The 23,463-nt window shown below is 39.9% G+C and overlaps 1 protein-coding gene across 1 annotated transcript in view; it reads right to left on the minus strand.

Annotated features, from left to right (window-relative positions):
* LOC118803162 (NACHT, LRR and PYD domains-containing protein 3-like) overlaps positions 1-23,463 on the minus strand; it is a 75,560-nt gene that overhangs the window by 50,314 nt on the left and 1,783 nt on the right. Inside the window, exons 2-4 of the mRNA XM_036563684.1 lie at positions 10,722-10,951; positions 10,628-10,649; positions 7,782-9,737 (exon numbers count right to left, since the gene is read on the minus strand). Of these exons, the coding sequence (XP_036419577.1) occupies positions 7,782-9,737; positions 10,628-10,649; positions 10,722-10,951 (2,208 nt within the window). The remainder of the gene's footprint in view (positions 1-7,781; positions 9,738-10,627; positions 10,650-10,721; positions 10,952-23,463) is intronic.

Below are 23,463 nucleotides of genomic sequence, written 5' to 3' on the forward strand. Positions count from 1 at the left end.
CCTATCGGGGTTCAAATCTTACTTAACGGAACGTTATCAGTTCGTAAAGGTAAACGATTCATCTTCCAATTATTCACAAGTAAGATCTGGAATTCCGCAAGGCTCTATTTTAGGACCATTATTATTTACATTATACATGTTACCGTTAGGCACAGTTATAAGTAGCCATGGCATTAACTTTCACTGTTACGCAGACGATACGCAATTATACACATCAGCCAAGCCTGATGACAAATACAGGCTAAAGAAAATAGAGGACTGTGTAAAAGATGTGAAAGGCTGGATGTTGCGTAACTTCCTCCTTCTAAACAGTAACAAAACAGAGGTTCTCCTTCTGGGTCCAAAAGTGGCAAGAAATAAATTATCAGATTTAACTTCAAATCTTGCTGACTTCCCAGTTATACCTGGTTCAGCAGCAAAAAATCTCGGTGTCATAATTGATCCAGATTTATCATTTGATCAACACATAGGCAGCATCACTAGGACAGCTTTTTACATCTTCACAACATCGCCAGAATAAGAAATGCCTTATCACTGCACGATGCAGAAACATTAGTACATGCCTTTATTACCTCAAGGCTAGATTACTGTAACGCATTACTGTCAGGATGCACCAGCAGGAATTTAAGTAAACTTCAACTAGTTCAAAATGCTGCAGCCAGGGTTCTCACTAAAACTAGAACATTTGATCATATCAGTCCAGTTCTATCATCACTTCACTGGCTGCCTGTTAAATTCCGTATTGATTACAAAATTCTTTTATTGACGTATAAAGCCCTACATGGGCTCCTGAGTACCTGCAAGACCTTATTTCCCATTACGAGCCACCACGATTACTCAGATCACAGAGTGCTGGCTTTTTAATAGTTCCCAGAATTCAGAAGGTTTCATCTGGGGGAAGAGCCTTTTCTTATAAAGCCCCCAAACTCTGGAATGATCTTCCAGAAAATGTTCGGGACTCAGACTCAGTCGCAATCTTCAAATCTAGGCTGAAAACTCATTTGTTTAGTTTAGCTTTTGGTAGCTCATGTTCCCCCTTAGATAAAGGCAGCAGATCCAGGGGTCCATGGACGCAGGGAATTATAGTAAACTGAGACGCTGGTGCTGTCGTCCCGCCGCTCGCACGCGATCACTCAGGTTTGTGGATGGTGGAGCGGAGGGATGCCAGATTGTTTCAGGGTGCTCCCGTGTCTGTGTGCCCTTTTGGTTCTCTCCTTTTAGTTAAGCTGTTATAGTCAGATCTGCCGGAGTCGTTAGCCACACTCTGGAAATGTTCACATTCTCTGTTTTACATACACTCAAACAGAACAGAACTAACTCCATCTCCCTACCTTTTTCCGAGTAAACGACTGCCCACCTGCCGGACGGACACTGATGGATGATTGTCTGCAAGGAGCTCTCTCCTTGCCCAGCTACCGCCACTTGACTTGGACTAGCTGCCCACTCCCACTCTACACTGAAGTTTTCATGGACTCCTAACTACTACTACTACTACTACTACTAATATTAGTAGTATAATAATTTTGTAGGTAGTTTGACCAGAGGAGGATGGGTCCCCCCATGTGAGCCTTGGTTCCTCCCAAGGTTTCTTCCTCAGCTCTGAGGGAGTTTTTCCTGGCTCGCTCACCTGGAGGATTTACATTTCATGTTAAAACTTTGTCCTTAATGGATTTCTGTGAAGCTGCTTTGTGACAACATCAGTTGTAAAAAGCGCTATACAAATAAATTTGACTTGACTTGACAACACTGTTACAGTACCGTTTACAGATATACTCTGATCCGATTTACGTTATTACGGCCGCGCATTGCTTTAGCAACACTGTTACAGTACCGTTTACAGCTATACTCTGATCCGATTTACGTTATTACGGCTGTGCATTGCTTTAGCAACACCGTTACAGTACCGTTTACAGCTATACTCTGATTCTTCTTCTCTTTTATTCTTATTTTTCTGCCCTTTCTTTGCTGCGTAACTCGTCCAGCAGTTTTCGAGATATCAACACCGTTCCAACTCCAGATTGTCCGGCCTGATTGTGTGCTGCGTGCTTGTATACAGCTTTTGGATCGGATGCACGGATTCTGTGTAGCGTTGGAATTTTGCGGAATTTTTTCCCACGAAAGGGGTGAAAAATCAGATGTAATCACTCAGGGCAGGTTCCCAAGGTCTAAATCACAGTCACACAGACGCGCACTCCTCTATCTGTCGTTTTTTTCATCCCTCATTCCTCCCATAAAGTCCCATTCATTTTCACCCAAACCCCAGCCCTATTATTTCCTTTGCCCAACAGCCACCAAACTTCAAGTATTCATTTAGGGCAGATACTCAAGGTCTAATCCTCAGCCATACTGATCCGCACTCCTTTATATATCGTTTTTTTCATCCCCCGTTCCTCCCATAGAGTCACATTCATTTTCTACCCCAACAAAGCCTCAATCGGTCTTTTTCCCAACAACCACATAACTACATGTACTAACTCAGGGCACATCCCCAAGCTGTAATCCATACCCATGTTGACCCTAATCCCCTATTTGTCGTTTTTTCATCCCTCGTTCCTCCCATATAGTCCCATTCATTTTCACCACCACTCAAACTCTATTACTTCTTTACCCGACGACAAACAAACTACATGTACTCACTCAGGGCAGGTCCCCAAGCTCAAATCCAAAGTCATACTGACCCACACTCCTCTATCTGTTGTTTTTCATCCCTCGTTTCTCCTACTGAGCCTCATTCATTTTCACCACCACCACTCAAAGTCTATTACTTCCTTGCCTGACAGCCACCGAAATGCATGTACTCATTCAGGGCAGGTCCCCAAGCTCTAATCCACAGACATCCTGACCCACACTCCTCTATCTGTCTCTATCATCCCTTATTCCTCCCATAAAGTCCCATTAATTTTCTTTCGCAACAAAGCCCTAATCTGTCATTTTCCCAACAGCCACCAAGTACATGCACTCATTCAGGTCAGGTCTCCAAGCTCTAATTCACCGCCTTACTGATCCACACTCCTCTATGTGTAGTTTTTTCATCCCTCGTTCCTCCTATAAACTTCCATAGTAACCGCTGCGCAACCAAGTCAAGTCAAGTCAAATTTATTTATATAGTGCCTTTTACAACAGATGTTGTCACAAAGCAGCTTTACAGAGAATCCGGGTCCACGCCCCCAGTGAGCGAGCCTTGGCGACAGTGGCAAGGAAAAACTCCCTCAACAGGAGGAAGAAACCTCGAGAGGAACCAGACTCAAAAGGGGAACCCATCCTCCTCTGGTCGACACCGGATAACAGCCATTCTGCGTTCAGGAAATGCACTTTTTTAGTTATTCTTATTTTTCTGTCGTTTCTTTGCCGCGTAACTCATCCCACAGTTTTCGAGATATCGACACCGTTCCAACTCCAGATTGTCCGGCCTGATTGTGTGATGTGTGCTTGTATACAGCTTTTTGATCGGATGCACGGATTCTGTGTAGGAAGGAATTTCGCAGAATTTTTTCCCATAGAGAATGAATGGGGTCAACATTTGCATGCCAATCTAAGGTACTTCTGCTCACCCGATCGACACCGTTTTTGATACACTATCTCAGGGCAGGTCCCCGAGCATGAATCCACTGTCGTTCTGACCCGCACTCATCCGTTTGTCGTTTTATTCCATCATTTGTTTCTCTCATAGACTTACATTGAGCGGACTGTTGGCAGCATGCCAGACATGATGTCACAATGGCCCTTAACTCACACGCCCATCCAAACTCACGCACGGAGCCCAATGTCTCACCTGCTCCCAGCCTAATGCTCAGCAGTGTCAGCACACAGAATGATTTTTTAAGGTGGAACTGCTTTTAAGGTGGGATTGCACTTAGATAGCACTGAATTTAAGGTAAAACATAAATAAATTTACGGTGGAAGAGAAATTAAGGTGGAACCTCAATTAACATAACCTTATATTTAAGGTGGAACTGTTATTCATATAGCTCTAAATTTAAGGTGGAACAGAATTTAAGGTGGAACTTCAATTAACAAGGCACTAAACTTAAGATGGCACCGAATTTAAAGTGCAACTTCAATTAACATAGCATTAAATTTAAGGTGGAACCTCTATTAACATTTTACTAAATTTAAGGTGGAACGGAATTTAAGTTGGAACTTCAATCAACATAGCACTACAATTAAGGTGGAATAGAATTTAAGGTGGAACTCTCTTTATGGTGGCACATAATTTAAGGTGGAACTTTCCTTAACATAGCAATCAAATTAAATGGCACAGAATTTAAAGTCAAATTTCTTTTAAGGTGGCACAGAATTTAAGGTACAACTCTCCTTAAGGAAGCACTAAAATTAAGGTAGCACTATATTTAAGGTGGAACTTCAATTAACATAGCATTAAAAGTGGAACTGCTATTAACATATCCCTAAATTTAAGGTGGAACAGAATTTAAGGTGGAACTTCAATCAACATAGCACTAAAATTAAAGTGCAACTCTCTTTAAGGTAACACTTAAATTAAGGTGGCACAGAATTTAAGGTGGAACTCCAATTAACATAGCACTAAATTTAAGATGGCAGAAAATTTAAGGTGGAACCTCAATTAACATAACATTATATTTAAGGTGGAACAACAATTAACATAGCACTAAATTTAAGGTGGAACAGAATTTAAGGTGGAATTTCAATCAACACAGCACAAAACTTAAGGTGGAACTCTCTTTAAGGTAACACTTAAATTAAGGTGGCACAGAATTTAAGGTGGAACTCTCCTTAAAGTAGTACTAAAATTAAGGTGGCACAGAATTTAAGGTGGAACTTCAATTAACGTAGCACTAAATTCAGGGTGGTACCAAATTTAAGGTGGAACTCTTTTTAAGGTGGCATAGAATTTAAGGTGGAACTGCAGTTACTGTAGCACTAAATTTAAGGTGACAAAGAATTTAAGGTGGAACTCTCTTTAAGGTAGCACTAAAATTAAGGTGGCATAGAATTTAACTTCATTCACAGTAGCACCTAGCAACGAATTACCATCCACCACAGATACTGCAGCTTCTGCTTCACAACATTTTGGCAACATGTTAACAACTATCAGCAGTCTTCAACCATTTTAACGTTTTAATGTTATTAACTGGCTTTTTCAAGGCAACTTAGTTTGTTCACGAACTTTTCCTGTCTAGTTATTATTATTATTCTACGCTCGAAATATAAAATGCTACTCCTCCCACAGTTTTCGAGCTAGAAAATGTAACTTTGCAGGATCGTAGAGCCTGTATCCCGCGGGGTGTGCTTGTGCTTTTCTAAGCGATCCGACGTACGGTTTTCGGAAAATTATCGTTCAAAGTCGATATTTTTTCCCATAGGGAATGAATGGGCGGAATGTTGGCAGCATGCCACACATGATGTCACAATGGCCACCTCTCTCACACACACATCCAAACTCACGCACGGAGCCCAATGTCTCACCCACTCCCAGCCTAATACTCAGCAGTGTCAGCACACATAATGATTTCTTAAGGTGGAACTGCTTTTAAGGTGGATTTCCCCTAGGTAGCACTGAATTTTAAGGTGGAACTTCTTTCAAGGTAGCACTGAGTTTACACTGACACTGAAATTAAGGTGGAACTGCATTTATGTTAGCACTGAATTTAAGGTGGAACTTCAATTAACATAGCACTAAATTTAAGGAGGCACAGAATTTAAGGTGCAACGTCTGTCAAGGTGGCACAGAATTTAATGTGGACCTTTATTTAAGGTGGAGCTGCATTAAAGTTAGCACTAAATTTAAGGTGGCAGTGAATTTAACACCACATTTAAGGTGGAACTGCTTTTAAGGTAGCACTAAATTTAAGGTGGAACTTCAATAAACATAGCACTAAAATTAAGGTGGCATGGAATTTCAGGTGGAACTCTCTTTAATGTAGCACTAAATTTAAGGTTGCGCAGACTTCAAGGTGGAACTTCATTGACAGTAGCACCTAGCAACAAATTACCGTCCACCACAGATACTGCAGCTTCTGCTTAGCAACATTTGGCAACATGTTAACAGCTATCAGCAGTCTTCAACCATTTTAACGTTTTAACGTTATTAACTGGCTTTTTCAAGCCAACTTAAGGTTTGTTCACGAACTTTCCCTTTCTAGCTAAAAATGTTTTCTGTTTATATCACATTATTTTACATTTCTCCTGATCTGCTCTCCACAACACACAAACACTGAAGGGTAACTGACAGTCTGTCATCCTGTTTAAAATACTAACTCAAGACTATCAGGAGATCTGCTTCCTCATCACTGCACAGCAGAGGAGCTCAGTCCTGGTCCTGCAGATCTAAAACCCTGGAGAGCTCAGATCCAGAACACCTGACTGTAATATTCAGATGATCCTGAAAGTCGTCTCCTGGGTCAGGTGTGTGTTTAGAGTTGAAGCTAAACTCTGCAGGGTGGTAGAACATCAGGACTGAGACTGGCCTCCCCAGCTGTGTGTGATGTTACGCTTATATGCTGTATCTGCAGTTTGTGTTTGCAGGAAGTCATTAAGGATGATATAAACGACAGCTTTGTTCAACATGAAGATCATAGTGATGAATTAAACCGTCAGCAGTGAAGGGCCCACTGACAGTGTTACTGCTGAAGGGACTAAGGTGACGGCAGACTGTAAGAATGGGGCCAAAGCTCACACACTGCTGATGATGATCAGACTCAAAGCTAAATCATGAGTGTGTTTAAGTCTTTGTAGGTGCTGTTTGTTGTGAAGGAAGCAGTCGCTGACTGAGGGAAAGTGGATGTTGAAAAGTGGATGTTGTCACTTCTAGGAATCAGCTAAAACGTATATATAAAGAGTCTCTCAGGCGTGAGATATAAAATACTCCTCTTAGATTTTGTGAGGGTTTGGATTCAAGTATACCTTTCAGTGTAAATAACTGAGCATGAGTTTAAATATACACATATATATGAGCAGTGAAGACGTCTCACTCTCTGATGAGACACTGAGAGTTTATAACACTCAGTGCGTGTACGTGTGTGTGTGTGTGTGTGTGTGTGTGTGTGTGTGTGTGTGTGTAAATGTGTGTATGTGTGTTGGTGCGTGTGAGTGTATGTGTATGTGTGTGTGAGTGTGGATGGAATCGATAGTACAGAAAGTTAGTGGTGTTGTTTCAAATTTTCACAATCGATACATATAATAATAGTAATAATAATAATATTATTATTTCTGAATTTGTGTGACCATTTCTATGTAAAGCCATTAAACGTCTGGCTCCAATCACACATGAAATTCCCCACTTAATATCAGAAACATTATTTATTTATTTTATTTTCCACTATTTTCCTTCATCAACATTCATATAAACTCAGAAGACTCGTGTAGGTTCACTGGTGGTTCTGGATAGTAAATAAAATGTCTATATTTGTGTTGTAGTCATGGCGACCCCTGGTTCCTATCACCACCACTGTAAAGACATCTGAACCATTTCACACCAAACCACTCTGAATCTCTCTGTTTACACCTCACACACAGAATTATGGGAGAATTTTGAAAAATGGTGGAATTTCCCTTTAGCTATAAACTGACCTTCGATCTTTCATATCATACTATAACACAGATTATACACACTGGCCACTTTATTAGAAACACTGTGAGCTACAGTCTCTAACTGAACACTCGGAAGGCGGAGCTACAAGGTTTATATTCTGAATACTAAATAACTGAACACTGATTTGTAGATTTGTAACTGATATGAGATCAATTATTAATCAGTTATTAAATATTAATATATGTTGTATTAATGTAGATAAAACACTCACCGAGCTTTCCTGCAGACAGTCACAGCTGGGATCAGTCTCCTATAACCCTCCTCTGATGTGTTGTACTTCCTCAGGTCCAGCTCATCCAGAACCTCCCCTGAGTTCAGGAGCATGCAGGCTAGTGCTGAACACTGTCCAGGAGAGAGTTTCTCCTCTGAGTGTCTCTCTGAGTTTAGATTCTCCTGAATCTTTCTGGAGACAGACTGGTCATTCACTTCAGACAGACAGAGGAACAGATTGATGGATCTCTCAGTGGAGGTTTGATTTCCTTTGATTAAACTCTTGATGCGCCCTCTGGTTCTCTCTGAGCTGCGCTGTGTTGGGGTCAGTAGACCCTGTAGGAGTCTCTGATTGGACTCCAGTGAGATGCCCAGCAGGAAACGGAGGAAAAGATCCAGGTGTCCATTCTGACTCTCTACAGATGTATCCACTGCTCCCTCCAGCAGTTCATCCAGTGGAATATTCTTAGACCACTTACTGCCCCATGGGTTAAATATCTCCAGTTCCTTCATGTTTTTGATCTCATAGCAGTGAAACACATAAACAGCAGCCAGAAACTCCTGAAAGCTCAGATGAACAAAGCAGTAGACCTTCCTCTGGTGAAGCACACATTCCTCCCTAAAGATCTCAGTGAAAATCCCAGAATACACTGAGGCCTCAGTGACATCAATGCTGCTCTCTCTCAGGTCCTCTTCATAGAACATTACATTGCCCTTCATCAGCTGTTTGAAAGCCAGTTCAGCCAGTTTCAGTATCATGGTTCTGTTGGACTCCAGCAGGTTCTTTGGGTTTCTCTCGTCTTCCTCCTCATACTTCTCGTTCTTCATGTTGGTCTGAGTGATCAGGAAGTGTGAGTACATTTCAGTCAGAGTTTTAGGGATTTCTGTATGAGGCTGTTTCATGATTCTCTGAAGAACAGTGGCTGAGATCCAGCAGAAGACTGGAATGTGGCACATGATGTGGAGGCTCCTCACCGTCTTAATGTGGGAGATGATTTTCTGGGCTTGGTCTTCATCACTGATCCTCTTCCTGAAGTACTCCTCCTTCTGTGGGTCACTGAATCCCTGAATCTCTGTCACACGGTTGATGTATTTAGGAGGGATCTGATTGGCTGCTGCTGGTCGGGAGGTGATCCAGATCAGAGCAGAGGGAAGCAGCTCTCCTTTGATGAGGTTAGTCATCAACACTCCCACTGATGATGTCATGGTGATGTCAGATACTTCCTCACACTGTTCAAAGTTCAGTGGAATTCTGTTTTCATCCAGACCATCAAATATAAACACAGCTTTGATCTGATCATAAATCTCTGGGTCCAGATCTTTGAGCTCAGGATGGAAGTCACACAGAAGTCCATGAAGACTGTATTGATCATCTTTAATCAGGTTCAGCTCCCGGAACGGAAGCACAGTCATGAGCTCTACATCCTGATTGGCTTTTCCTTCAGCCCAGTCCAGAATGAACTTCTGCACAGAGACAGTTTTTCCAATTCCAGCGATGCCTTTAGTCAGAACAGCTCTGAGCTCTGGCTCTTCTGGTCTGTGATCTTCTCTTTCTCTGTGTCTGAGTCTGTCAGCCTTCACAGCTCTAATGGTCTCTTCTCGTGTTTCTCCTTCAGGACCTTGTAGAGGTTTAAAGATGTCTAAGCAGTTGATTGGAGAGTCTTGTAAGTGTCTCCTGGGTGTTTTCTCCATCTGTAGAACCTCATGTTCTTCATTCACTCCTTCACTCTCTCCCTCTATGATGTAGAGCTGAGTGTAAATCCTGTTCAGGAGGGTTTTATTCTCTTCTGTTCTGATTCCCTCAAATAAGCTCTCGTACTTGTTCTTCATGCTGGTTTTGTGTCTCTGTAAGACTCTGTGTAGATCATCATCCACTGGTTGGTAAGAATCCTGATTCAGGTCTCCAGTTCCCTCCAACAGAGTGTTTATCTGCAGTGCAGGTTCTGTGGAGCTCAGCCTGATGGAGTCAAACACAGCAACACAAACATCAACACAAATAACCAGAATAAGAGCTCACAATGCAGATCACTGATGGAAATACTTATGTAATATTTTACTTATGTAATTATAATTGCATTGTACTTTAATATAATTTATGCTTAATTGAATAACTCCTTCTACAGGTTTAAATCAGGTTCCCATGATGAACTTCATGTCTTGATTCAAGAAACAAACTGCGTTCCAAATGTTAAAGTCTGAGTGAGCACATATGCACTCAGGATCTGCTGGGTAGCCAAGACTACCTACTGCTAAACTATTATATTTAGAACGATCAAGTTCTTTCACACATTTAACAACTGCAGAATTTAACATTTCATGGACACTAAGAAATTCTGACTGAACCACAGAACACAACTGAGTGGAGCAGCTATGTACACTTCTCTGACTTATTTACAACAGCCCGGGTGTTGGGGTGGGTGCCACTTCTTTAAAATTTACTCTCTCATGTTTGTTTTTCAGGTAAGGAGAGAGCGGACAGTGCTCATACCTTTTTGCTTTCTTTCTTTTGTTAGGTTGTTTATCTTTCCTGACCTGCTCTAGTTAGATTTCAGCTTTGTTTATTATTTTGGTGTTAGCCCTCCCTGATGTCTTTTCTGTGCTGAACTAAAAATATAATGCAGTAAAGAGATGGGAACCAACATAACAGAAAGTTGTATGTAAAACACGGGCCTTTGTGTCTTTCCCTTTTTCCATCTTGTGACCTCAAGACCCACAAATAGTTTAGGTCATTACACTACAAAACATCTATAATTATGACTATTTCTAAACTGGAACAGAGCATTAATAACAGTTTTACATGTTTAAACTGTTGACTATTCAGAGTCATAATGAAGGACAACAACTCACTCTGACTCAGAGGGTACAGCTCCTCTGCTGAATGTAGGAGGCTCAGGCATGGACCAGCCACTCTTCATAGACACACGGCTGGGTTCTCCTCCTCCTCTGCTGAATGAAGGATGCTCAGGCATGGACCAGCCACTCTTCATAGACACACAGCTGGGTTCTCCTCCTCCTCTGCTGAATGAAGGATGCTCAGGCATGGACCAGTCACTCTTCATAGACACACGGCTGGGTTCTCCTCCTCCTCTGCTGAATCCAGGATGCTCAGGCATGGACCAGTCACTCTTCATAGACACACAGCTGGGTTGAGGAGATCCTGCGCACTTTAACCTGACAGCATGTTGAGAGTAAATGAGCAAACACTTTTGACTTGACACGATTTATTAACCTCATTTAATCTGAGCCTGAGAAACATTCTTAAACAATATTCTCTTTTAATACATTGTTCATGGAACCAGACACTCACAGACAAGGCTTGAATTAAGATCTTTAGGCATAAAATGAGGAACAGGTGTGTGTGATTAGAAATCTGGTGAGGAAGAGCGCTGATATGTTGGTCAGGTGGATTTCAGAGTCATGTAAGGCAGAGAGGGGTTCTGGGAATTGTAGTCTGAAGCAATAGTGTTGGCTGTAGTTCCAGCCGTGCCGGAGGGAGGCATGACATTCCACACCAGCTCACCTAGGGCCTTGCTGGTTAAATGATTAATTTCTATTAAAAACATAACTAAATCAATTATTTAATTCCTGAAATTAAGCAAAGCTTCTTAGTTTAGTTAGCTCAGCTTTTTAGTTAGCAGGTTGGAAATCATATCTTATATATTGAGTTTAACTGTTTACAGAACGACTGAACTGAGCTGGTTTCTCAAAAGCACCTCAGCACAGAGGATTCTTAAATGGTAGAGTGAGCATCACACTCAACTCTCTCTCTCTCTCTTCCCTAACAGTCTAGATGATGTTAATACTAACACATGTTTGTGAAACTGAGTCCTGAACTGAAGAATAAGATAATAATACCCAAGAATTGTTTCATCAATAAATCAATAATAAATAAATAATGAACAATTAGCTGCACTGTGGGGTAGTAAAGTGTTGTTGTTTTAAATATTGTTGTTTTAAATATACTCTTTTGTTTTTGATTCAGCTAGGAAGACAAAGTTTTTCTTTGTCTCTTTTTATAGATCACATTATAACAGTAAGCAGTGTAAATAAATAAGACATTATTGCCATTAAATTTTTCTTCTTTGCCTTTATAATCCAATATTTAATATTTATCACTATAAAAAGGATAATTCTGTTTCTAAAATCTGATTGGCTGAGCCACGCTTAAAGCTACTGTAGAATATTCAGTATATACACACATTTGATCATAAATATCAACCGAATTCTGAAAACTGAAGATATAAATCAAGTCAGAATGTTCGTAAACATAAAGATCATCTGTACATCCAGGTGGAAGAAGTTCAGTTCAGGGCACAATTTCCAATAAATGTGCAGAAATAATACATCATCATCATCATCATCATCATCACTTATTTATAAGGCACATAAATACACTGAACAATTAACAAAAGGACAATAAAGGTAAACAATCAAGTATAAATAGAACAATGATAACAGTAAAAACAAGTAAGTCTTTAACAGAGATTTAAGTGAATATAGAAAGGAGCTCCCTGAACAGACTAAGGCAGAGTATTCCATAATTAGGGAGCTACTGCACGACATAATCAACCACTCATAGAAGTCAAATTAAACCTTGGAACATGAAGGCCTAAATCTTGCAATCTTAAAGTACAGGATGGGTCACAGTGTTATGGGACAGCAGGGAGGCGGACCTAAGTGCAAAGATGAAAACCTGTGAGAAAGGGTGTTAAATAAATTTATTGAGGCAAAGGAATCTGAGCTTGGCATGTTGGGATTGAAGTAAAGGCTCGAACCGCCCCCAATGTACTGATCAGCGGTCCAATCAAAAGGCAGGAAAAAGGGCAAACAAAGCCCTGAAAGCAGCTCAAACAAAGGCTGAACTAGAAATGTGAAATAAAAGATAGTGAGAAAATAAAAGTTACTTCCTCTGTGATTATGAGAGGAAGACAGACTTTGTTTCACCTGTTTGCTCCTAGTGGAGAAAACACCTTTATATGGCTTGGAGCTGTTTGTAGCTCAAGCCTTCTTGTGGGTGAGCAGTTTTGGGGCAATTACTCTTTTTTTCCCAGCCCTCTTTTCCTTTCTTTTCTTTTCTGTTTAAATACCCACCTGGGCTGCGTACCGTACCAGTCACCCCTCTACAAAGGTGTGACAAAGGGCTGCTGTTTGCCACAGCCTTAAGTAGACGAGTCCACAGATGTGTCAGGTTGGGCCTAATCAGCCCAAGGGCTTCTGGGAATTAGAGTTCCCTGAAGTTATGGCACTTCGCCACAGTTGCCCTCTATTGGCGGCCAGCGGCACAGGCTGGGCACTTTGCCACCATTGCCCTCTGCTGGTGGCCGGTCACGCAGGCTGGACCCTTACACATAGTCAAAGAAGCGCAACCAGATATTGATGAGCCAGACCATGCGATGCTTAATACGTAACAAAGAGAACCTTGTACTGACCACTGAGTGTAATGGGTAACCAGGGAAGACTCTGAAGGACAGGAGTGATGTGGTCAGTCTGACTAGGTGAGGATTCTAGCAGCTGCATTCTGAACATACTGTAACATTGTGGTGGTTTTGACTGGGAGGCCAGACAGAAGAACATTGCAGTAGTATAGCCGTGATGTCATTAATGCATGGAAGTTTTTCTACATCAGCCTGGCTGAGAAATGGTTGGAGATGAGCAATATTACGTAGTTGGAAATATGCTGTCTTAACAATGGAATTGAAGTAGATGTCAGACAGCGTGGGGTCAAAGATAAATCAAAGATTGCGGACATAGGGAGAACGTGTTACTGTATACGGAGGAAATCTCATCAGGACAGGACAGGGAAGAGATGTCAGTGAGACATGAAGAACGAAGTGAAGCAGAAAAGGTTGAAGGATCCAGAGATTTCAGATTTCTGTAAGTCACCATAGTTTTCTTGAAGTGCCTATAGAAATGGAAATTAAAGCTTAATTCAATAGAATGATGGTCAGATATACCAATAGGGGTGCCCTGAACATCAATATTATCAAGTCCAGTTGTACAGATTAAGTCCAGTGTATGACCATGCTCATGTGTGGGAAAGTTTACATGCTGTGTGAATCCAAAGCAGTCGAGCACTGTCATAAAATAAGCAGATATAGTTGAGGCCTTGTCAACGTGTAAAATTAAAGTCATAAAGTAATATGATAATAGATGACAGAGCACATATTTCAGTAAGCAGTTCAGATAAATCCGGCAGAAAACTAACCTGCACCGGAGGAGGATAGATTAGCACAGCAAGTAATGGAATTGGACCTGATCATTTCTATTCAATGTTTAAAAGAAGATCTTCTTTAGAAGTCTATGGCAAGTAAGTTTAATTATTATGAAATATATGCTGAATGGAAAATGGCCTAGCATTAGGCTCCAAAACAATCTCATATTCCCACTCTAGCTTCCCTAGACCTTTGAAAAGCTTGGGGAACTCTTGTTTTACAGCTTCTGTGCTGTTTAAGCTGACTGTGTCCACACTAGCTACTAGTCTGAGTGTTTTTACTGCTGGAGGTACAAGCAGTGGAGTTTTAAGACCTGCCACTACATACAAATCCTGAGTAGTGCGCTTACCATTCTTGCTAAGAGTGGGTCTGATTTTCCCTTTTATGTTTAACTCTGTCTGCCCTGGTCCTATCAGAATTTTGTTTGACCTTTGCAACTTGCCAAACTGTACATGTCCATACTGTACATGTCTGCAGGTATTACGGTCACATCAGCTGCAGTATTGATCTTGAGTTCAGTTTCCATGTTCTCTTGATACAATTTTACCAGCCACGGGGCTTCAAAACCTTCTGTACTCACAGAACCAAGGAACGCGATGTCCTGTTAAGTCTCACTGGCAGCACTTATTTCCCCTACTGTCTTTCATTTGCACATTTTAGCATAATGGCCTTTTTTGTTGCAGTAGTTACAGACTCCATCATGGGCTGGACATGGCTGTGTATGATGAGCCTCTCTCCTGCATCACTTGCACTGTGTCTGACCATTCTGGCATTCCTCCATTACACAAGTTGTAGTGTGTGGGAGTTTCAACAACAGACAACAAGCAGAGGGCTTAACAGAGCAGCGGGCAGTGGAGACACACAGAGCTGGGCCAGCGGAACACATGGAGCTGCTAATGTGAGTAAAGCTGTTGCTGCTGACAAAGCAAAGCACAAAGCCAGAGCAGAATATTCGTCCCAGTCACTGCATTTGCAGAACAGATTTGACCAGATTTGACTGCAAAACATCAGTGGGTGTCCTAAGGGCAGTGATCAGAATGCAGAAAGAACCTAAAGTGTCAGAGCACCCTGGTAGCGCCACTCGGCCCCAGTCTATGGCCAAAGCAGACACCCTTGTTTATGAGGATGACTAATGATGTAAAAAAACACAAACTCATAGTTTGACAAGAAACAAACATCACAGCTGAATGAAAAGCTGTCCTACATTGCTGGCCAAATACACAGCAGTGAAGGGTAACACCACAATACTGTTTCATAGTTAATAAGTAACTAATCAGGGACGAAGCAGGAATGAATGAGTAGTGCTGCATTAACACTTAAGTAACTACACCTAACTATCAAGGATTACTAATTAACTACTCAGTAGATAATAGTGAACTAATGATTAGGGTAGTTCACTATTAACTAAACAATAACTAATAAATCTCACAGATAATTACTTAGTAACTATGGTTTCTTAGAATAACTAGCCATAAATTACTTATCAATTCAACATGAATTGCTCAATAGCTGAGTCTTGCAAGGTTCCTGGTGAACTGCTAACTGGTGTAGTGTATTCCAACACTTCTAACAGTAGTGAAATACACTACACAGTGTGCAGTCTCTACAATATAATGGATTATACTCTATTTTTGTTCACAGAAGCAGGTATCCTCAGAGAAGGCTTGGGGCGTCACACCACACTGTATTGATTGATGTCCCTCATGTGTTTGTTCTGATCAGAAACCTTAAAAGACTAATGCACATCTTCATAATTGGCAGTGTGAACCAATTCACACATCAGCCTACAAGTAGGCCAGTCTTCTCACCTGTGTGTGTGTCCTGCCATCAAATTCACTTGGTTCTAAATATTACCAAGTGATTATACAATCACTGTCTGTTAGATAATGAATGAGGTGCTGCTGTTCTTCATTAGGAGCTAATGATAATCAAACAGCTTCAGCTGGTTCAGAACGCATCTGCCAGAGTCTCACTAGGAGTAAAAGAAGGATCACCTCGCCATTGTTAATGTGAGCAATATGAACTCTCAGATCATTAGGAACTGGTCAGTCAGTCCTGCCAAAGGTGAAGACTAAACATGGAGGAGCAGTGTTTAGATACTGTGCTGCTCTTAAATGGACCCAGTGGACAGAGAGCCTTAGAAGAACACTGGACACTTCAAATCAGCCTAAAACGATCCTGTTAGAGCAGCTTTCAGCTCAGTTTAAACCCTGTTAGCGTTTCTACACCCTTTTCCTTTTTTTTGAATTATTCTTTTTTTAGATTAGATTTTTCCCAACTATCCTAATTTAATTAGCAATTTGATTTTCAATTTAATTTTCCCGTATTGTTTTAATCATGGTTTTAATTTCTATTTTCATTTTTAAACAACTCTGTATCTACTGACTCTGTATTTTCTCATTTATAAAGCACTTTGAATGACAGCAGTGTATGAAAGGTGTCTTATAAATAAACTTGCCTTGCTTCACACACTCACACACACTCAGCTCAGAGAGGCCTAATGCCAGAGACAGAAGATAAATGATAGGAGTCAGAGTTTAATAAATGGTCTCTGTCTGTCTGAACTGTTGATCATAGTCTTCAATTTGCTGAATGAATCATGTTTCCATTCTAATTTTAACCTTTCTTTAAACCGGCAAAAAATTATCCACCTATAGAAAGCATACAGACTGTTACAGTTGTTTTCGGCAACTCTATTCAACAATTTGCTATTTCCATGAAGTGTTTTTATTCAATATGGCAAAATATGCACAAAAATGGGTGGATGGAAACCCAGCTAAAGACACTGTGCCATAGCTCAGTAATGAGATATAGCATACTTTAAATAACTTAATTTATGTACATTTTCAGCTAGTTAGGATGAGGCTTGTACATTTTAATTTACAGTGAAAAATCTTTAGCACTGTTTTAAACAACTCAGAGATATGAAATGGCAGCACTTCACATAGTTTCGGTAATATGAATAAACAGAGTAATATAATTAGGCAATTCATGTAATATGATTCTAGTGGCCTAGCAGTTATGCAGATTTTGCAGCACTGTCCTTTGCAGAAAGAGGCCTCATGAAACATGGACTACCACATGACTGTCCAGCAAAGCAGCAGGACCAACTGAGCCAAAGACATTTATATGTAAAATACTTGTATATTAGAGGTATATGACATGGAATGCCAAGCATGTATTTGAGTACAATGTAGTAAATACTTAAAGTACATACTTTAGTGTACTGAAGCAGTACTGCAAGAAGACAAGAAGGATTCAGCAAATATACTTGTCTGTATTTGTAAATATACTATTTATACACTGGGACTATAAAACTTGGTATACTAATTATGTGTCTAAAGAGCACACAGTATTACAAACATACTTTGCTACAATTTAAATGTATTTTTGGAGCTCAATCTGGCAGCACAGACTAATGTACTAAATTATACCAGAAGAACAGCAAACTAGTATACTTTGTATATATAAAACCTGACTTAAATGTATATTAAGTGCACATTAGTAATGATTTAGTACAAATTATTAGTCCCAAAATAATGTAAGTATATAACTTTGTTAGCACTACTTTAGTATGCTTTTTTTTAACATGGGCTTATTGTAGTTATTGTCTGTCTGCACTGTTGTCTGCTGCTGTTCTGTGTTAAATGTAGCACCATGTCCAGGAAAACCTGTTTTGTTCCTCTCTCAATGCATCTGTGATGAGAGGAAATTACAATAAAGCTCACTTTGACTTTGATATAATAAAACTCATAAAATTCAAACAGCATAAAAGTTCTGCTTTCCTTTTATAAACAATGTTACAAATCAGAAGTATACGTGTGACACAGTGAGCTGGTTCATGTTAGCCAACTGGTAAAAAAAGATAATTTCAAAATGTGCTAATATAGTTTCTGAAAGTTACTAATGTTGATCATTTTTGATTTTGATCAACTCATTTTAAATAATGATATAGGAGGTAGCAAATCTGCTCCCTTGCCAGACATAGTGGACTGATTTTAATGGACTTGAACATTGCAGCGCTATTAAATAATGTCCTGTGTGTGCTGTTACTCACGCTCAAACTTATATTTTCAAATGTACTTAACCTTTCTAATATGTTCTTACTGAAAGATGACCTGTTGGTCCATTTCCCAGAAAAGTTGAGCTCAGTTAACAAGTATTCCAGTGTTAAGTTGTAAGTCACAGTGTGTTATGAGCATTTGATAAAAGCTCAGCAAACTAATCTGAGCTCTGAGAAGTATCAGTTTTATTGTTCTCAACAACAGCCCTGTAGATAAAAAGATTATTTTTTTGTTTTGAACAGCATGTTCTGATGAGAAAGTGGACCAAACAATGAAAATGAAGGTGTTGACAGTGGGTGTGATATAGTTATGACTTGTGATTATGGATGTCAGGTAGGGCTGTACATAGATGTTTGAGCGTGTACTGCTGGTGCTTTAAAATGGTAAGAGTTATAGAACAAATTAACATTTCACAGATAAAATTTTTTTTCTGTTTTACATGAAATGTTTGCACAAAGTATGACTAATTTTCTTCTGAATAATTAATTTTCTCCTGAATAATTCTGGTTCCTACAAGGGGGCGCTATTAGCGTTTATAGCATTTTTCTGTGTCTTTGAGTGTGAGGAAACCCACATCAGCAGTACTTCAGAGAACTGCTGACCTCTTACACTCCCCCTCGCTCTCTCAGGTCTTCTTGTAATAAGTTACTTGCTGTCTGATGCACCAGACATTTCACTTTGGGAGGGAGGTCCTTCAGTGCCATAGCCCCCAAACTCTGGAACTCTCTTCCTCAATCCCTCTGGGACTGCTCTTCTTTCTCTACCTTCAAATCTGACTTACAGACTTCTCTCTTTCATGAGCATTTTTCTTCCTCCTTCACTGCTTAATCTTGTCCATGTGTGTTGCTGTGTTTGAATCTTTACTAAACTCTGTTTTAAAAGTTACTGAACTCTGTGTTTGAATTATTAAAAAACCTGTGTTTTAATCATTACTGACTGCTGTGATTGGATCATGACTGAACTCTGTTTTCAGCATGACTGAACTGTGTTTGAATCGTTAGGAAACTGTGTTTGAATCATTACTGAACTCTGTCTTTGAATCAGTATAAAACTCTGTTTTAATCATTACTCAATCTGTTTGAATCGTTACTGAATTCTGTCTTTGAATCATCCTACCCGAAGACCAAGGCCAACTGTGCTCTCTCGGACTCCCGGCCACGGACGCTTGTAGCATCACCGGGGATTGAACTCGCGATCTCCTGATGACAGGGCTAACGCTTAAGTGGTTGTGCCACTGGGGAGCCCCCAAACTCTGTGTTTTAATCATTACTGAATTCTGTGTTTGAAACGTTGCTAATGTTTGAATCATGATAAAAATCTTTGGTTTAATCATTACTCAAGTTTGCCTTTGAATTGCTACTGAACTCTGTTTTTGAATCATTACTAACTGTCTTTGAATCGTTACTGAAATCTGTGTTTGAATCATTACACAACTCTGTTTTAAACGTTACTGAACTCTGTTTGAATTAATACTGAACTGTGTCTTTGCACCATTACTGAACTCTGTTTGAACCATTATAAAAATCTGTTTTAATCATTGCTGAATTCTGTTTGAATAGTTACTGAACGCTGTGTTTAAATATTACTGAACTGTGTTTGAATCATTCCTGTACTCTGTCTTTGAATCAATACTGAACACTGTCTTTGAATCATTTTAAAAATCTGTCTCTGAAACATTACTAAACTCTGTTTTAAACATTACTTAACTATATTTTTGAATCGTTACTAAAGTGTGTTTGAATCATTACTGAACTCTGTGTTTGAATACCTACTGAAATCTCTCTTTGCATTATTATAAAAATCTTGGGTTTAATCATTACTAAACTCTGTTATAAACATTACTGAACTTTGTCTTTGAATCGTTACTAAACTGTGTGTGAATCATTTCTGAACTCTGTCTTTGAATTATTACTAAACTCTGTTTTAAACGTTCCTGAACTCCACATATGAATTGTAACTAAAATGTGTTTGAATCACTACTGAACTGTCTTTGCACCATTTTTGAATTCGTTGTTTGAATTATTATAAAAATCTGTGTTTGAATCATTACTGAACTCTGTGTTTGAAGCATTACTGTACTCTATCTTTGAATCATTATAAAAAATGAAAAATCATTATTTTCATCATTGCCCTGCGATGGACTGGCGACCTGTCCAGGGTGTATCCTGCCCTCCGCCCAATGACAGCTGGGATAGGCTCCAGCACCCCACTGAGACACAGAAGGATAAGCGGTTTAGATGATGTATGCATGTATTTTCATCATTAATGAAGTCTGTCATTGAATCATTACTGAACTCTGAATCATTACTAAACTCTGTTCTAATTGTTACTCAACTTTGTTTGAATCAATACTGAACTGTGTCTTTGCACCATTACTGAACTCTGTTTGAACCATTATAAAAATCTGTGGTTTAATCATTGCTGAATTCTGTGTTTGAATCTTTACTGAAAGCTGTCTTTGAATCGTTACTGAATTCTGTCTTTGAATTATTACTAAACTCTGGTGTTTGAATCGATACTAATCTGTGAACTCTGTGTTTGAATTGGTGTTGAACTCTGTCTTTGAACTGTTACTGACCTCTGTGTTTGAACTAGAGCTGGGCGATATGGCCAAAAATGTTATCACGATAAACAAAATTCATATTGTTTGATATCAATACATATCACGATAAATGTCAAATCAAGTTTGAAGGCTGATTTTTGCTCCTTGTGGTTAGTTGCTGGTTTTTAACTATCCTTTATGGCCAAACACTCACCAAACAGTGGAACATTTCACCAATCTGTCATGGGAGAGTGGGAGAAAGTGTCTGGTGAGCTGTTTTTACCAGCTGGAAAAGCACGACCGCAGTTTTTGTAATAATAATAATTTAAGAAAGAAAACAGATTATTTTTAGCTGTCTGGTGTCGAGCGCTCGGCTACCCCACTACAAATGCTAAACATGCGGCCAACAACAGAGCTAAACTGTTTAGTTTCTCAACAACGTCAACTTAGCACAAACAGCAAACGTTAGGCTCGGTAAGTCGGTGATGGATCACACCGCCTCACTGTCATCACTCCTACCACATCCATATCAAAGTATATCACAGTATTCAGACACCAGCTAGACGACTGGGGTTCTCTATTCTATCATAGTAGTTTGAGTGGTGAACCGCAATATCAACACCAGACAAACAGAGTCCTCTTTTTAGGTACGTTTAAACTGAAATCAGTGATTTTGTGTGTGATCTACAGTATCATCAATTCTCTGTGCTGTGTGAGTGACAGTACTAAAATTAAGGTGGCACAGAATTTAAGGTGGAACTTCAATTAACGTAGCACTAAATTCAGGGTGGTACCAAATTTAAGGTGGAACTCTTTTTAAGGTGGCATAGAATTTAACTTCATTCACAGTAGCACCTAGCAACGAATTACCATCCACCACAGATACTGCAGCTTCTGCTTCACAACATTTTGGCAACATGTTAACAGCTATCAGCAGTCTTCAACCATTTTAACGTTTTAATGTTATTAACTGGCTTTTTCAAGCCAACTCTAGTTATTACTATTATTATTATTATTATTATTATTCTACGCTCGAAATATAAAATGCTACTCCTCCTACAGTTTTCGAGCTAGAAAATGAAACTTTGCAGGATCGTAGAGCCTGTACCCGCGGGGTGTGCTTGTGCTTTTCTAAGCGATCCGACGTACGGTTTTCGGAAAATTATCGTTCAAAGTCGATATTTTTTCCCATAGGGAATGAATGGGCGGAATGTTGGCAGCATGCCACACATGATGTCACAATGGCCACCTCTCTCACACACACATCCAAACTCACGCACGGAGCCCAATGTCTCACCCACTCCCAGCCTAATGCTCAGCAGTGTCAGCACACATAATGATTTCTTAAGGTGGAACTGCTTTTAAGGTGGATTTCCCCTAGGTAGCACTGAATTTTAAGGTGGAACTTCTTTCAAGGTAGCACTGAGTTTACACTGACACTGAAATTAAGGTGGAACTGCATTTATGTTAGCACTGAATTTAAGGTGGAACTTCAATTAACAAAGCACTAAATTTAAGGAGGCACAGAATTTAAGGTGCAACGTCTGTCAAGGTGGCACAGAATTTAATGTGGACCTTTATTTAAGGTGGAGCTGCATTAAAGTTAGCACTAAATTTAAGGTGGCAGTGAATTTAACACCACATTTAAGGTGGAACTGCTTTTAAGGTAGCACTAAATTTATGGTGGAACTTCAATAAACATAGCACTAAAATTAAGGTGGCATGGAATTTCAGGTGGAACTCTCTTTAATGTAGCACTAAATTTAAGGTTGCGCAGACTTCAAGGTGGAACTTCATTGACAGTAGCACCTAGCAACAAATTACCGTCCACCACAGATACTGCAGCTTCTGCTTAGCAACATTTGGCAACATGTTAACAGCTATCAGCGGTCTTCAACCATTTTAACGTTTTAACGTCATTAACTGGCTTTTTCAAGCCAACTTAAAGTTCGTTCACGAACTTTCCCTTTCTAGCTAAAAATGTTTTCTGTTTATATCACATTATTTCTACATTTCTCCTGATCTGATCTCCACAACACACAAACACTGAAGGGTAACTGACAGTCTGTCATCCTGTTTAAAATACTAACTCTAAACTATCAGGAGATCTGCTTCCTCATCACTGCACAGCAGAGGAGCTCAGTCCTGGTCCTGCAGATCTAAAACCCTGGAGAGCTCAGATCCAGAACACCTGACTGTAATATTCAGATGATCCTGAAGGTCGTCTCCTGGGTCAGGTGTGTGTTTAGAGTTGAAGCTAAACTCTGCAGGGTGGTAGAACATCAGGACTGAGACTGGCCTCCCCAGCTGTGTGTGATGTTACGCTTATATGCTGTATCTGCAGTTTGTGTTTACAGGAAGTCATTAAGGATGATATAAACAACAGCTTTGTTCAACATGAAGATCATAGTGATGAATTAAACCGTCAGCAGTGAAGGGCCCACTGACAGTGTTACTGCTGAAGGGACTAAGGTGACGGCAGACTGTAAGAATGGGGCCAAAACTCACACACTGCTGATGATGATCAGACTCAAAGCTAAATCATGAGTGTGTTTAAGTCTTTGTAGGTGCTGTTTGTTGTGAAGGAAGCAGTCGCTGACTGAGGGAAAGTGGATGTTGAAAAGTGGATGTTGTCACTTCTAGGAATCAGCTAAAACGTATATATAAAGAGTCTCTCAGGCGTGAGATATAAAATACTCCTCTTAGATTTTGTGAGGGTTTGGATTCAAGTATACCTTTCAGTGTAAATAACTGAGCATGAGTTTAAATATACACATATATATGAGCAGTGAAGACGTCTCACTCTCTGATGAGACACTGAGAGTTTATAACACTCAGTGCGTGTACGTGTGTGTGTGTGTATGT

The sequence above is a fragment of the Colossoma macropomum genome, unplaced genomic scaffold (assembly GCF_904425465.1).
Source record: "Colossoma macropomum unplaced genomic scaffold, Colossoma_macropomum, whole genome shotgun sequence".
Lineage (NCBI taxonomy): Eukaryota > Metazoa > Chordata > Actinopteri > Characiformes > Serrasalmidae > Colossoma > Colossoma macropomum.